The sequence below is a fragment of the Brachypodium distachyon genome, chromosome 2 (genome assembly GCF_000005505.3).
Source record: "Brachypodium distachyon strain Bd21 chromosome 2, Brachypodium_distachyon_v3.0, whole genome shotgun sequence".
Taxonomy (NCBI): domain Eukaryota; kingdom Viridiplantae; phylum Streptophyta; class Magnoliopsida; order Poales; family Poaceae; genus Brachypodium; species Brachypodium distachyon.
The window spans coordinates 55045983-55062832 of NC_016132.3; the positions used below are offsets into that span (position 1 = coordinate 55045983).

General features: G+C 48.7%; 1 protein-coding gene across 1 annotated transcript; it reads right to left on the bottom strand.

The window, feature by feature from the left end:
• Positions 1-4166: 4166 nt before the first annotated feature.
• Positions 4167-8205, bottom strand: LOC100823873 (gibberellin 20 oxidase 2). Its single transcript, XM_010234353.3, has 3 exons — positions 7415-8205; positions 6990-7311; positions 4167-4855 (listed from the first exon to the last, which is right to left on the bottom strand). The coding sequence occupies exons 1-3, from the start codon at positions 8071-8073 to the stop codon at positions 4517-4519; spliced, it is 1320 nt and encodes a 439-aa protein (XP_010232655.2). The 5' UTR covers positions 8074-8205; the 3' UTR covers positions 4167-4516.
• Positions 8206-16850: the final 8645 nt, after the last annotated feature.

A 16850-nucleotide genomic window follows, 5' to 3' on the forward strand; every position in this document is an offset into this window, starting at 1 on the left:
CGCGACGGATCCGCCTGCCTCCCAACCCCCGGGCACAAAGGGGTCGATGCCAAATTTGGATGTGAGCATTTCATTTCCAGGCGCAGCGAGTGCGCGGTGCACGTTGCGGGGAGCCCAGCAACTGCATGTCCCGTGCCGGAACGATCCGGCAACGGGTTTATGTTTTCGAGGCTCCAACAGCCCCCTGCCCACAACCAAGTATGGAAAGACACATTTGTGCACTTAAAGCAGGAGACAGAGGAAGGAAGAACATGCGAATAAGCAAGGCGAATTCAAAGCTCAAGAACGAAACACTTAACTTTATTCACAATAACTAGTGGTTTACACACGGGGGCTGCCCCGCAACACTAGTTCGAGAGGTATGCATCGGCGGCATCACCTGGGGGTCGGGCTCCGCCGCTTCACCGGTAGAACTTGCGCAAGTGCTCAATATTCCAACTATTGGGCACCGGCAAGCCGTTTTCGGTTTCCAGCCGGACAGCCCTCGGCCTGGTCACCCGCACTACCCGGAAGAGGCCCTCCCATTTCGGAGTCAACTTGTTCCCGGCCTTCGTTCCTTGTATCCGGCGCAGGACAAGGTCTCCGTTCTCGAGCCCCCGGGGACGGACTCGTCTGTCGTGATAACGACGGAGTCCCTACTGGTAGCGTGCGGCTCGCACAGCAGCCCGGCATCGAAGCTCTTCGATGAATTTCAGATCGTCGACCCGCTGCTCGTGTTGGCTGGAATCGCCGTACGCGCGTACCCGGGGAGATCCGTGCTTAAGCTCGAGGGGCAGCACCGCTTTTGCCCCGTAGACAAGGGCGAAAGGAGTTTCGCCCGTTGCCCGACTAGGTGTGGTCCTGATCGACCACAGCACGAGCTGGAGTTCTTCGACCCAGTGTTTCCCGTGGCCTTTGAGCTTGTCAAAGGTTATCGTCATGAGCCCCTGCAGCACTTCTTCCTTGGCTCACTCTACCTGCCCGTTACTCCTTGGATGAGCGACGGACGCGAAGCGCAGCTTAGTGCCCATGTCTTCGCAATAGGCCTGGAACACTGCGCTTGTGAACAGTGTGCCGTTGTCGGTGATGATGCTGTTGGGCACACCAAATCGGCACACAATGCTCTTGAAGAACTTGATGGCCGCCTGGGCGGTCACCTTCCGCACTGGTTCCACCTCTACCCACTTGGAGAACTTATCGATGCCCACGAACAAATACTCATAACCGCCAACCGCTCTCGGTAGCTTGTCGACGATGTCAAGCCCCCAGACCGCGAACGGCCACGAGGAAGGGATGACATGCAGGGCCTGCGCCGGTTGGTTGCTCTTCTTCGAGTCGAACTGGCATGCTTCGCACGTCTTCACCAGCCGCTCCGCGTCGGCAAGGGCCGTGGGCCAGTAAAAACCGTGCCGAAACGCCTTGCCGGCTAAAGCCTGGGAGGCCACATGGTGCGAACATGTGCCTCGGTGTATTTCCTCCAACAGTGCGCGCCCTTCATCTTGGCTTGCCGCGCTACTCATTCCGCGGCAACGTCATCTTCCAGGAGAGCCTCCCCTTTCAAGTAGCGGGCGATCTCTTCCGCCTAGGGAGGGATCTCCCTGCCAACGCATGCTGCTATGTCAGCGGCATGGACCCTTGCTGCTGCAGGGGTTCCTTCGGTTGTCGGAGGGGCGTCCTCGGCAGCCGGCTGGGGGCCGACTGAAGGAGCCGCTTGCTTCTGACAGAACACCCCCGCCGGAGGTTTTCGGCGCTCTGCTGCCATCTTGGCCAGCTCGTCAGCAGCGAAGTTATCCTTCTGCTTGACATGCTCGAAACGCAAACCCTTGAACCTTCGTTCCAGCTTGCGGACCTCCTCCACGTACGGTGCCATCTACGGGCAGTCGTAGTCGTTGTCCCGCAGCCTCAATCCTCGGGACATCTTCCTCCCTCTCGGCGACCAGCACCGAGCTGACCAACTGGTCAGCCGCTGCTAGGTAGAGTAGCAGCGGCTCGCCTGGCTTGGGGGCGACGACGACGGGCGGCGATCTCAGGTACTGTTTGAGTTCCCGGAACGCCGCCTCAGCCTCGGGAGTCCAGTCAACCGGACCCTTCTTCTTCATCACCTTGATGAAAGGTAGGGCGCGTTCGCCCAGCCTGGATATGAACCGTCCCAGCGTGGCAACGCAGCCATTGAGGTGCTGGACATCCTTCACCTTGCGGGGGGCCTCCATCTTCTCGATGGCCTCTATCTTGCTAGGGTTGGCCTGTATCCCCCTGTGTGAAACCAAGAAACCCAGAAGCTGCCCGCAGTTGACACCGAAGGTGCACTTCTCGGGGTTCAGCTTGAGCTTGATCCTGCGGAGGTTGTCAAACGTCTCCCGCAGGTCATCAATCAGCGAGTCCCCGGGCTATGAATCTAGTATTGACTATGAATCTAATGTTTACACCTTGCCGGGGGAAGGTCCCCGGGCTCTCTCTCTTTTCCTTTGTGAACGCTCCTTGCTACCCTAAACTAACCCTTGAAAGTTTGGAGCCTGCAACCTCCGAACCTCTAACCGGAACTGGAACCAGGACTGAACCGAATGGAGCAGAACTTGAACCCTTTTACCGCTGGCAGGGGTCCTCCTTTTATACTCAAGGGGATGCCACAGGTGCCACGGTGCATGGGCTACAAGTGTCGAGCGGGGAGGCATACTACTCCCCCTCGGTGAGCTGGTGGCGCGCATGGACGCCACCTCCGCCGCTAGGAGTCTAAAACCCTAGAGTAGGATTGGACAGCCACTGTTCACTTGACTTGGACGGGTAACGCCCCTCCTGTCGGCTTATTTAATGAGCCGTGCGCCTTACTCCTTGCCCCGGTAGGTCCGCGCACCCCACGCCCGCCACGCGCCCGCGTGGCGCTGTTGATCTGCTCACTGGGCCCCACCCTTGAGGTGGGGGCCTACGCCCGGGAACCCCCTATCCTGGCAAGTCGCTCCCCGGGAAGCGCCTGGGCCCAACGCACCCGGGAACCTCCCCCCAGGAAGCGGCTTCCCGGGAGGTGCCCAGGCGGGAATATCCCTCGAAGCCCCGCTAGCCCTTCCGGGCTGGTAGCTTGCTGGGCTGCTCGTAACCGCTGCTCGGGATGTAACCTTCCCGGGAACTCGGGGACGGGGCCCACGCGTCACGCAGCGGTGGTACCCCGGGTGCCACTGGTGCGACATAAGGTTATTTGGAAACTTAAAGTTCCTCTTAAAATAAATTTTTTTGCTTGGTACTTATGTCGGGGGGTGGTGCTTACTAAGGATAATTTGGCGAAAAGGAATTGGGGTGGTAGCAAGAAGTGTGTTTTCTGTGATCAGGATGAGACCATTCAACATCTTTTTTTTCAATGTTCGATGGCGCGTTTGGTGTGGCGAACTGTCTTTGTGACATTTAATTTACCACCACCATCTTGTGTTACTAATATGTTTGGGCGGTGGCTTAGGAGTGTTGAGAAAAAATTTGTCTCGCTCATCCTTGTAGGGACTTGTGCGATATGTTGGTCTATATGGAATTGCAGAAATGATTCGGTTTTTCGTAACAAGAGAGTGGCTAACTTCTTGCAGGTCGTTCTTCGGGCGTCCCATTGGCTCCGTATGTGGTCCCTACTGCTTCGGACGGAGGCTCAGGAATGTATGTATTCTGGATGCAACCGTTTGGAGATGGTCGCACGGGAGTTATTCAGCCGGTTTGGATGGCGCACAGGTCTTAGGCTGGAAGGATTTTGATGTTTTTTTTTCACTCTATGTAATTTTCCTTTGGTAACCGGCTACTTGTACTTTGAATGATTTTGGATATTGGATGTTCTTAATAATATATGGCTGTGTGCATCGATCGATTCTAAGGGCATTCCTCCTTTTCGAAAAAAATATCATGGACACTGAATTCAGTTGAGCAGCATCTTAAGCTATCAGCTGCTGTGAGGACATGGATATACATTCAGGATGTGGCATGGCTGGAAGTGGTGGAAGCAGCAGAGTACCGGGATTGCATCTGCGGAACCAAACAACGGCATGGCGGCTCGTCTTGGCCGGCTTGCCGACACTCCAACACGTACTCCCTTCCAAAAATAGCAGCTCCGACGAAGATAAGCGCGAGCTGCATGTTTCCATACGGGACAGAGAAAACAGGGAGAAAACATACAAGCAGGTGCGGTGCCTCCGCGTGGCGCAACGCAACAAAAAAGCTTGATAAGAAGCCGCTTCGTTTCTCTCTCTGGATCAGGTCCGTCCAGATTCGAAATTTCAAGAGAGACTACTGCAATCGCATACAAACATCCATCCATCCGTGCATGTATTTGTTCTCTTGCTGAATTGCAGATTTTGCAGAAGGAAAACCCCAGGAAAATGCGTTTTTATATATATTATACTTATATCGTAGGATATGCACACTAGTTGAGCTTGTGGACAGAAAGGAAGGAGACAGGAGCAGCGCCATCGTCCAAAAATGGAAGCCGCACCTGAGGCCGGTCAATCCCGACAAAAATTTCGTTTCGTTTCGTTTCTTGGGGGTTTTCAGGAATCGGTGGGCTTGAGTGTCAGGCCGCCTCCTGGGCCGTGGACGCGACCGGCGGCGGCGGGGCGGCTGAAGGCGCAGGGGAAGAAGAAGAAGAAGAAGAAGAAGAAGGCGCGAGCCACTGGGTGAAGGCGTCGAGGGTGCGCGTGTCGGCGCGGTAGTGGCGCTGGGTGAAGCGCATGAGGTCGGCCCATGTGAAGTCCGGGTACTGCCTCGGGGCCGAGGAAGAGACGACGGCGAGCGGCGGGCGCACCACGCGGTCCTGGCGCGGGCACAGGAAGAAGGCCAGCGACCGCCGCTCCTGCTGCCGGTTCACCACCGCCCGGTGCAGGCAGCTCTTGTACCGCCCGTTCGACAGCGCCTGCATCCACCACCACCAACAACAACAACACAGACCAAGGAAAATGAATGAGTTACCACAGTTTTCTTTTCTGTTCCAACCCGCCCCCGCCAACAAAAGGACGCTCTGTATACTGTACCCATCGTTCCAATCCAACTCGATCTCGTTTCTTTACTTTCCGAAAGAAAAGGGTTTTGCGGGAAACACCTGTGAATAAAGGACAGGTGATGCATACGGCGGGGGCGGGCCGGGCCACGTGTGGCGAACGACGTGACGGCGGCAGCGCCCACGTGAAGGGGCAACGACGGCGATCGGAGGAGACGAGAAGAACAGCGACAGGTACACCGCAAAACACAGCCTCGCCAATCGCGAGCCGCGCAATGATATTATTCGTCTACACAAACAGTCAGTGACGACATGGGAACCTTGTACTACGACCGCGCTCTGACTGTGCGGACCGTGGAAAAAACGGATGGGACCCGGAGGATGGGGATCCAGGCAGGCCACCAGAGGCTCAGAGAAAGATAGGAGGAGAGCAGATCAACTGGACAACTCCATCCGTCGGGGAAAACGACGAGCCCCCGCGCGCGCATGCACCTGGGTTGGCCCGCCACCGAAAGCGCCGCCGGTCCAGCGCATCCGGCATCCCTGACCTCACCGCCGCTACTGTACAACGGTACAAGCCTCCAAAATTAACTTGCCACAAACAACAACAACGTTGGCTTTTGTCTCGCTATCCTCCGCCCCCTATCTTTTCGCCCCCTCTGATTGGCCGGACAGGCCCGGCTCCAAACTCGAGTGCTCGGAGGCAAGCAGACCGCCGGTCAGCCTTTCTGAACGGATAGAACAGAACCCCCCCTCTCCCCTGCTTTTGTTAGACAGATTAGAGACCACTAGAAATGGAAAGCAGCTCACGTTTGTATGTGGCTACGTTACATTGGATCGATCTAATCCTTGTACGTTTTGCTTCTTAGTACAGTACAGTAGTAGTAACTGTCACCGCTGCCAGCGGCGGAGCTCCGAGGAGACCAAGTGTCAATATTTCTTAACGCAAGTAATCAACGTAATTGTTAAACTTTTTATGAGATGTTCTAGTTTTGTTTTTAAGTTAAAAAAATTAGGTTAAAAAATTAGGTTTGACCAAGTTTGTAGAAAATGTACTAACATCTTTTCTACTTATAAAGTTTTCGCTCCTTCGGAACCTTTCTCTTCTCATCACTGGTAAGTTGGACCATGCAAATCTGCGTGTTAGAGAAGCCTACTGGGAGTACCAAGGTTGTGTTAACATTACATTTTATTTTCATAGTTCCGTTTGCCCCACCCGGTCTTATGTATTTCACTGTTTGGCCATCGACTTTCGTCTGTATTTTCCCGCAACAAGTTATGAAGTTTTTTCGTTAAAAGATAAGTTTAGGAAGTGTCTATTTCATAGCCGACTTAGAAATAGTTATTTCTCATTTGATAAGCATAGCCATCCGATTAAAAAAATTCTCATCATTTGTACTTGCACGAATCTTAGTGGTTTGATCGAAAGACTGTTATCATCGACTTAGAAATGGTTATTTTCCGGTCGCCTTAGAAATAGCAAAACCAATGAGTTTAACGCGTCAAAGTTCATCAACTACAAACTGCCGGCAACTGACCCGCCCAGCCTTAATTAGCTAGAGACGTTAGGTTGACGTAAGTAAAATCAGGCATCATCCTAGGAAGCTTGGATCAGTACTGCTAATGTTGCTATGCCGGTCAGAGTGCCAGTATTGTACGGAGAAGGGGGGCCGGGCGCGCGGGTGTGTGTGTGTGTAACAAGATGTAATTCAAGGCGTCTAATCTGCTAAAGCGTTGATTGGAACAGGGAAATCACGTCATGTCAGCTTCTTGCTTTCCACTGATAGTCCTACCAGTGGTTCTCTGGTTAGGAAACAGAATAATCACGTCATGTCAGTAGGCTACTACCACGGTCCCTTTCTCTCCCGTTCAAAAACAGCGAGGCCGTTTTTATGAGCCGGTTCTCTTGTTAGCAAACAGAGCAGAGCGAGAACAGAGTTCATATGGGCAGTTAGTTGACTTCACAAATAGTAGTAGTACCAGTAGCAGGCCTGTGGATTGAGTGGTAAGTAAAGTAAAAAAAAAAGAAGGTGATCGAACTAATAATTACCATGAAAGTGTCGCCGATGTTGATGACCATGGCGCCGGGGACGGGGCGGACGGGGCGCCAGTCGCCGTCGACGAGGACCTCTAACCCGCCGACATCGTCCTGCAGGAGGATGGTGAGCGCGGTGGGGTCGCAGTGCGGGCCCGTGCCCAGCGTGCGCTCCGGCTCCGGGCACGGCGGGTAGTAGTTGCACCGCATGATGGAGCTGCTGTCCGCGAAGAACTCCCTGTAGTAGCCACGCTCCACGCCCAGGCTCAGCTCCAGCAGCTCCATGATCGTCAGCGACAGCTCCTTCATCTTCTCGCAGTATTCCTGGTACACCCTCCTGCACGCACGCACGTACTCACGTCTTCAGTACGGCCGCCCAAGAATTCGATCGCAAAACCAAAAAATGCATTCGACCGGCTGGATCCATTTGGACTACTGACCCCATTGGCTCGAAATCCTGGCCGAGGGTGCTGGTGAAGTAGTCGACGACGACGGGCTTGGCCTCTGCGCAGTCTTGGCCGTGGAAGCCGAAGGAGAGGGTCTCCTTCCAGGGGAGCTTGGTGGCGAAGCGGTCGGCGTGCGCGCTCGTGTACCCGGACACGGTGCCCTGCACGCGCCGGGCGCGCTGCTTGTCCGCGAGCGGCATCCGGAAGAAGTCGCTGGCCCCGTCCAGCGCCGCGCGCGCCAGGGCCGCGTCCACGCCGTGCCCGGACACCTGGAAGAACCCGTGCGTCGCGCCCGCCGCGGCCACCTGCGCCACGGCGCGCCGGAGCGCCGCGGCGTCGCCGCCGCCATTGCGGCTCTTCCGGAGCACGCCCACGTCCACCACTGGCATGCCCAGCTCCTCGGCCGTGGTCGGCCGCACCTCGGCATGCGGCCACACGAACGGCGCAGGGATCTTGGGCTCGCGCCGGAGGTCGAACACCGGGGCTGCACTCTGCTTGGCCTTGGCCGTGGAGGTGTCAGTAATGCTGGGAGCGGAAGGGCTGAGGACGAGGGGAGGGGCGGTGTCCATGGCCGCGGGTGAGCGCTCGCTGCAGTGAGGTGGATACGGCAGCTGGGAGGATGGTTGTTGTTGCTGTGCGGGCTGGAGCACCATGGGATGAGATGTGTTGTGTGAGCTATAGCTGCTAGCTTCGAGTGTGCAGGAGAGCTGTCTTGGCTGGTGGGGTATTTGTAATGGGGGGAAGAGAGGCAACAGGGGAGTCTGCTCCTGCTCCAGAGCAGCGAGAAAGACAGTGGAGGGAGAATATATTTGGAGGGAGGTGACTAGTGGGGGCCCTGAACACCAGGACAAATTAAGCGTACCACGGAGATGGGATAAAAGATTTTCCAGGTTGATCCTTGCAATAGGACTACCTCCATCGCCGTCCGATCCTACTTTGAGATTCATGAGATAAAATGGTGACGTGGACAACGTTACAAGCAGAGAGATCTCCTCAAATCAAAATCAAAACACGCAGAGAGATAACGTCTGGTGAACACACGAAAAGAAGCAGCCAGCGGGAGAGAGAGAGAGAGAAAGCGGTTCCACTTCCAGGAGAAAATGCAGGCAGCGCCTCCGTCGTCTTCGCCGGTGCTGTTGTGCATCCCCTGGCCTCCAACCACCGCTTCGGTATGGGGTGGACGAAGGACCTCGGTTTTGCACGTGGTTTTTTCTTTGTGTTTTCGTGTCAAAGTGATAGAGCTACGGCAGCAAAGGCACCATCCCGTAGAAATAATTTCTCCTGGCTCTTCCATCGTTTTTCTACGTCTTCAACGTGGGGCCAATGACAATGAGGATGTATTCTCATGGCTTTGATCGACTAGTACTGGAGTGCTCCTTCTACATTCTGTTGTTAATGCTACAAAAATACTACTCCATCGGTTACAAATTAATTGACTCCAATTATCTAAATATGAAGGCAAAATATCCGGTGAAAACCACATCTACGATGCAAACTGTGAAAACTCCATCGAAAAAGGTTCAAAAAATTCTCGAAAAAATTACATAGGTTAGAAAAGTGATGTTTTATATATATGCAAAATTTCAAGTCCAAAGTCAAATGGCATTTGGTAGCAGCGAAAAAAACAAATTCTGCATGAACAGTGATCTTTCATTGTCCGACACTATTTATCGTAAATTTCTCTTTTTAATTCCTTCCAAATGATTTTGACTTTGAACTTAAAATTTTGCAGGTTTGTAGAACATCACACTCCCAACATATGGTATTTTTGTAGAATTTTTTTAGAACTTTTATACATGGTTTTTATGAAGTTTGCACCGAATGAAGATTTTCACCGGATACGACGCTAAATATGAATGTATCTATATAATAAAATGCATCTAGATATATTTAATATTTCAGCACTCAATATGAGACGGAGAGAGTGATAATTACTTTTTGTCTTTATTACCGCTAGTTTTGAGTTTGCAGGATCTATGTGGTCATGCTTGATGATGTTGAGTACATCCATGTTTGGATCCAAAACAAAGGCGGACAGGATTTTGTTTGTTTTAATTTTGTATATTGTTGTCTCTATTGTTTTCCATAATATTTAATATGACATATGTTTTTTTTTAAACATGTGGAGAGATTACTATGGTACAGGTATGAGGCTTGATAAATTGTGGGCGTCCATAGGGTCAGTGGCGGAACCAGCCTGATTCCCGAGCGTGGGCAAAACCTATACAAACTAGTATTTTGCTTAAGAAAAACCATCTCCTAGCTTTCATATTAATGCAATGCAGTAATTAGTAGAAAAATTTTGGGCGAGCCCGGGCAGCTGCCCGGGGTCGCCGAGCGGTGGCTGCGCCAGTGCATAGGGTGCACAAATTCACGGCCGCCTCTTTACCATCCATGCCTACTTTCATAAATGCAATTCTAATAGTTTGAATACCAGGTTTGGTAACTTTCAACTAATGCATTCACCCATTTTTAACTACATTTTGTACTTTCGGCTCAAAAGAAGGGCGCCGTACTGGCAAGTTTCCAACGGTGGAAACCGCAAACTTCACATGCTCGACTTTGAAACTTGCGAATGAAGTTTGAAACTTCCAAGTAGGAAAATTGATCGGTTTTCCAAGAGGCACCTTGTACCTTTGTGCGACTCCCCAATTTCTTTTTTGCCAAATGTGTAAAGATATATGTACATGGAAAAGCTTAGTGGATTTTAACTATCAAAACACATTGCTAATAGTGGTAATAGGGAAAGTGCACATGTAGCAAGAAAAGATCTTAGCAGAGATGAGAAAGCGAGTGAGAGGTCGATGATTAATCGTGTACCATGTAGTGGCAACGGACTCCACACATAGGTGAGCACGATGGGGATTAGATTCTTATACAAATCCACGTCGCTTATTTTCGCGAGAGCGATAGCCCATATGTTACAACATCGTTGAACTATATAGCTAGTTAGTGGCAGTACCATGATCCATGAATGACGCATATCTTTCTTTTTTGAGAGAGAAGGTGTGTAAATTAATCAAGAGACAGGTTGCATACAATCATTCGTAACCTGGCGCATCACGCAGGACGGCACCGAGTTACATAACACACCTCCAACGCACACCTTACTACCGAAACTAGCGAGCTCATGGGCTATAGAGTTGTTCTCTCTCTTGGTGAAAATAAAACGGATACTACGATCGGAAGTGGTGAAACGAAGAATGTCACCCACAACTGAACAGGAAGCAGAACGGTTATGTGAGGGGGAAGTGAGGGCCTGAATCAAAGAAATACAATCGCTTTCAACAATAATGGGAGCAGAGGAGTGCTGCCTCGCAATCTTGAGGCCTTGCAGGCAGGCAATGCCCTCCGCCATCTCAGCAGAAGGACAATGGTTGATCACATCCCAGGCCGAGACAATAATAGAACCATGTTCATCACGAAGAACCGCACCCCAAGTACCTGATCTGAAGCTATGTTGAAAGCTGGCATCCACATTGAGCTTAGTCCATCCTGTTTCAGGGGGTTTCCGGCTGAAGGAAGCACAATTTTAACTGTTGCTGGGATCACAGGTTGTACACCAATGCATGTCTTGCCTTTGGGATCTGGTTCAACAACTTTATCCTTGATCAACAACATGGAGTCGGCATAACTGAAGAGGAATTGAGCGGAGGCTTCCACCGAGGCATTACCTTTGGCGAAAATGATGTCATTACGCAGGTGCCATGCACGCCACCAAAGGAATAACAATTTTGAGCGGCAGCCAATATCCACCTGATCAAGGAGGATTAGCATCCAGTCGCTGCCCGAGTAGCGAAGGTGAGAATCAGGCGGCAAAATCCAGCCTTTCCGGATGCTATCTCTCAACGCTTTGGCCTTAGTGCATTGCATCACGGCATGGTAACCATCTTCACGCTCCTGACCACAAGTTGAGCAAATATCTGAAACATTTTTGAAACGGTGGTGACGAGTGGTTTGCACAGCAAGAGAATTTGTGGCCAATTTCCATCCGAAAACCTTTATTTTAGGAGGAACCTGAGCCTTCCAGATTAAGTCCCAAAGCTTTCTTTGACCATCTGCCCTGATACTATTTCCAGTGTTATCAAGGTGCAGCTCTAAGTTTAGAGCGAGTTTGTAAGCACTACGGACAGTAAAAACTCCAGATTTTTCATGATGCCAAGCTATGACGTCCTCCCCAGGATGTTCGGGGATACGGATATTTAGGATTTCATCCACATCAAAACTATGGAACAAGTTTCGAATTAGCGGCTCTTTCCGAACCCTGTTGTCCTGATCAATAAGGTCAGCCACCCGACGTAGCCTGGACCGACCTGTATTACCGGAGGCTTTGAGGTTACCCCGTGGGATCCAATTATCTCTCCAAATCTGCACTTTGCTGCCATTACCAATCCTCCAAATTAGACCCTTTTTAAGCAACTCAAGCCCATGCATGATTCCCAGCCAGCAGACGGAAGTGTTTTTTTACAAAGGCTGTGTCAGTAAGTTCACCATGTGGGAAATATTTTGCTTTGAGAAGGCGGGCACGGAGAGAGTCTGGGATCGTCAATAAACGCCAAGCTTGTTGAGCTAATAAAGCTTGATTGAAAATATGCATATCTCTAAAGCCAATGCCGCCGTACAGTTTTGGTTTGATCATCTTGTCCCAGCCCATCCAATGCACCTTTTTCTGATTTGTTTCGTCACCCCACCAAAAGTCACGATACAAATGAGATATGTCATCACAAAGGTTAGTAGAAAATTTGAAAATACTCATAGCATAGGTTGGGATTGCCTGTATGACAGATTTGATAAGAACCTCTTTGCCGGCGCTAGACAAGTATTTTTCAGACCAGTCATAACAGCGTTTGGTAATTTTATTTTTGATGGACTGAAACTTCTCATCCTTCATTCGTCCCTCAGGAATTGGCAATCCCAGATATTTTTCCTCGAAGCTTGAAGATTGAACATCAAGAATATTCATCACCACATTTGTATTATGCAGGCTGCCCTTGTTACCCAGCATGATGGTACATTTATTTGCACTGAGCCTTTGTCTTGTAGCCTCTTCATAGCAGTTCAGTAAATGTTTGATCTTGTGAGCTTGGTCAGGATTTGCTTTAAAAAACAAGAGTCAGTCATCCGCAAAAAGCAAATGGAAAATACCCGGGTTTCCATGACAAATATGCAGTTCATTAATGTGTCCGTTGTTAATTTTATTTTACAGTAACAGAGAGACCATCGGCCACCAATAAAAAGAGATATGGCGACACTGAATCACCTTGTCGCAATCCTCTGGACAACATGATGACCACCGATCAAAGTCGGTGACCCAATTAAACTCGTGATATGCGCTATGGTGATCTCTCATCAGCGCGCACAAAACTGTTCCATTTTCAACCTGTACGTACATCACTTTTTCTCGTTTCCTTTTCGATTCTTCACATGCATCAATTCAACGTTCTCCAGAGCATTAATTAGTTCACAAATTTTATCGCGCCATGCATGCATGGTCAAACTACGCTCGCCACTTGCGCTTTTTGCATGCAACCCGGTGTTAATTTCTCTGGAGCGTCGGTCGTTGACCCCGTCAACGCTCAATCCTCCTGCGCGCGGCGTGGTCTGTGCATGCATGCATGCATGCATGAGCCACTGCACGTCTGGCTGAAGCTGCGCAGAGGCCCATGACGTGTGCAGGGTATTCGGAGCAGGTCGTCACCGCGAGCCCGGCCGACACGTCAACTAAAAAACACTGCAGCCTAAATGGTACGAAGATGCGCGCAGGCGAGAGACGAGAGGTACAATCTTTTTGTCCGCTGTCACGTACGAAAGGAGTTAACGTACGTACGTACGTAAAAATGTACGTGGAAACACGGGCAGAAGCAGAACCTTTGTGGTACGACTGTACGTACGAGCTCAGCTAGCGCCTGGGTGGCTGGCCGCTAGTGTGCTGTAGCTAGCTACCAGCGGCTCGTCCAAATCCCTGCGGCCTGGGGCCGTCGTGTTCCTTGAGCACACGGGCTATTTCGCAGCTAGCGCGCGCGGCCTCTGGCAAAGCGCCTTCTTGGGCGTTTTCGCTGCGTCCATGCATGTGTTTTGTTGCCACATAACAACCCCTGCTGCTTGCGTATATAGCTAGAACCGCATAACTAGTACTGGTATTATTCATTGTTTCTCTCTCTCTCTCTTCTGGGACGAAAGGGAGAGACACATCGTTGAACCAACACGGACGCATTGGAGATGTCGAAGATAATGGTGTGGGAATCTTCCCTGTTAGGCAATTTGATTGGCCGAATGGAAATATGGAATCGAAGCGCTCATCAGCGAGAGCCGAGCCGAGCCGATATGTGTGTTCTTTGCTTTAACTTTACCTCAGGGTCTTTTTTGCTCGAGGTACTACAGTACTACTTCCGTTTCATATTAAAACATTTAGATATATGTAATACAAATTCATTTAATATGAGACGGAGTAAGTAGTAGCCAAGTTTGGTTGGTGCTTCAAGGGAAGCCACAACACACAACGTGATGTCCCAATCGGTTTCCTTGTCCTCGCTCAATCGATCGGATCACCTTTTCTACACATTTCTCGTTTCCTCCTTTTGTCATCATCTTTTCTCCCACTTTCCTTATCCCAATCATCTTGGTTTGCCTCGAATGTTCCCTGAATTCACGCCGTGTATTGCTCCAAATTAAGGAGGATTCTGGTATTTGCAGCTCCACTTGTTGGCATGCATGCACTCGCTGATTTGCCCCACACACACACACATGCCGACAAAACATCGAGTGACAAATCCTTAAATGCAAGCAAATTGATCGATGAACACAAAATTTCCTATACTCTGAAGTATTTGAAAATTTGTCAATGCGCCGATCCACAGGTACATCCACCGGTGCCACCGCTGGTTACTCTAAGATGAATACTTTATCTCCTTATTGGTGCTAATACTACGATGGGTGTAATAATTTGAGATATGTCTCTTTGGATTGACGCAGAGAGATCGGGGAGTAGCATTCTCTTTCGTTTATCTAAAAAACAGGCACTACCGGCCGGTGTGCTCCGAGAAGCCAATCCAATCAAATTGCGCCGAATTGTCATGGAGCGTGCCAGTGGCAAGGAAGGGGTGTGAGCATCTTGGGTGCCCCAGAAAGCACTATTTGATACTCCTGGCAATGATTTGGACGTTTGCAATGAGTTGCTTGCTTGCTGCTGCTACGTCCCAAAGCTAGTTTTTACCTGCGCTGCCACCATGTATGTACACCGGTACTCGGTATGTACGCCTGCACCTGCACCTGCACTTCTGTTTTCTTCCTTGTTTTGTCTTTATCTTGTTCACCTATGCATGTATTTACTCGGTGGAGGACTGGAGGTACATCCTGCATTTGATAATTTCAAAAGGGTCGAGTTTTTTCATTAAACAAACGGTATGCTATTTTTAAGACAACTAGAAAATAACTATTTCTAAGCCGATGTTAGCAACAGTCTGATCCAATCATTGAGGTTCGTGCAAGGCTCATGTACGTAGAAACAAATGATGAAAAAAATCTTCATCGGATTGGTATAATTGTCGACTGATAAATAATTTTTTTTAATCAACTGAAAAACAACAATTTCTAAGTCGACCGAAAAATATATACTTTCTTAAACAAAACAAGCTTTGCTACGTCCACTCAAGCTGACGATCAAACCTTGCTGGGCGAATTCCCTACACCCAGAGTGCCCATCACTCATTATGATGTAATTCCGTCCCCCTCTAACATAGAGACTTTTCTAATCTTAGTAACTAGCGGGTTACACTAGCGGGTGCACGGCTAGATGTGCATAATGTAATGTTTTGTGTTTTCGCTCTCTAAGAGATACATTTTGCATTCAATTTATACCAATTGTATTTGGAACTGTTCATTGATTTTTTTTTTGAAAAATTGTTTATTTATATTTTTGACCTACCAAAATATATCGTTATTTATTTGTTTTTGTTGATATATGTTCGGAATGATAAGATCGAATGTTATGAATGCGCATATGAGCTTAGAATCATAATACAATCTATTTTAGATTAGATACTCATTACATGTTTTACTGAGAGAGTTTTATTTTATTAACATCGTGTGCGATAGAAAAGTGTTGAACTTATATTGGAACATATGTGTTTTTAGTTTTGTTACAATCTGCATGTCAAATTTTCATTTTAGACATATTGATTATAAACGTTTAGATTATCGGTGGATAATGCAGTATGCACTGATTTTTATCAACCCAATTTATGACATGGAAATCCTCCTTATTTTGACATATTGTCTCTCGTATTATTTTTTTGCTTCTGACGGCCGATAGCGATAGATGTTCGAGTTCAGGTGTCTAATGTGCAATCATGGGTTTGGGTGCACTTTGCTTCTTACTTGGGTTTTCGTTGGAAGCGTGCTACCGCCGGCCTGCAGATGTTGACGCATGCATGAATTCGGCGACCGTGCATATGTTGATATATGGAAGCTGAATGTCTTAGCTAGTCAAGTTTTTTCATCAGATACACATCGCATCTAAGCCATGTTGTTTCTTTTTTATTTCATTTTCAAGATTTGTCCCCATTCAGTATCAAGTCATTTTACTAAACGTCTCATATGAGGTATGATTGTCGCATGGCAGAACGTCACCGGCAGTTGGAGTAGTTGGTTCTAACTTGTCTTTTTCGTTGTAGTCTTAAGGTCTCAAACATATGATAAATTTGCATAATTTTGAATTCTCCTCTTTTTTTTCATCATTTTTTAAATTGGTTCATAGATTCAAAATACGGGTGTGTTTGCTTTCCACTTGGTTTCACGGCTACAACCTGAAAGCCGTGTACCGGCACCCGATATGGTCGATCCGAATACGGACGTTACGCCTGGCTATGGATAATACATTTTTTGCTTGTGTCCAATGAGTTTCGTATTTCAAAACAAAAATAATCCTAACCATTAAAACCTGAAATCAATAGCAAATATAATTTTGCCTATGTGGACGAATGTGGTGCCTTTTTGTCCTTTTAACTGATGATATGATATCAGTCAAATGGAGATTTGAACTTTATGTTTGTGGAGTTCAGCTGAAACAGACAACTAAATTGGGATCCTAGTCTTAATTTGCAATTCGTTGAGATTCTACGTAAGCAACAGTCAATTTGTTGACTTGCTGGCATCACCATGATGTCATAGTGATGTCACTGAATGCAAATCCTTATACCTATCCTTTCGGTTCTATCCGATTAGCGTCACAGCGCCCACATCAGCAACATTTTAGATCGGTACATTTTTCTTAAATCTGAGCAGTTCTAATTGAAATCATTTATACAATCAAATGACTCCGTACAATCAACGGATTAAATAATTTACAGTATTTTTTTACTTGTGAATCGTTTTTCTTTGGCCGTAATCCTTGCCAATCGGGGGTTGAGTAAGGGTTTTTAATGTAAGATTG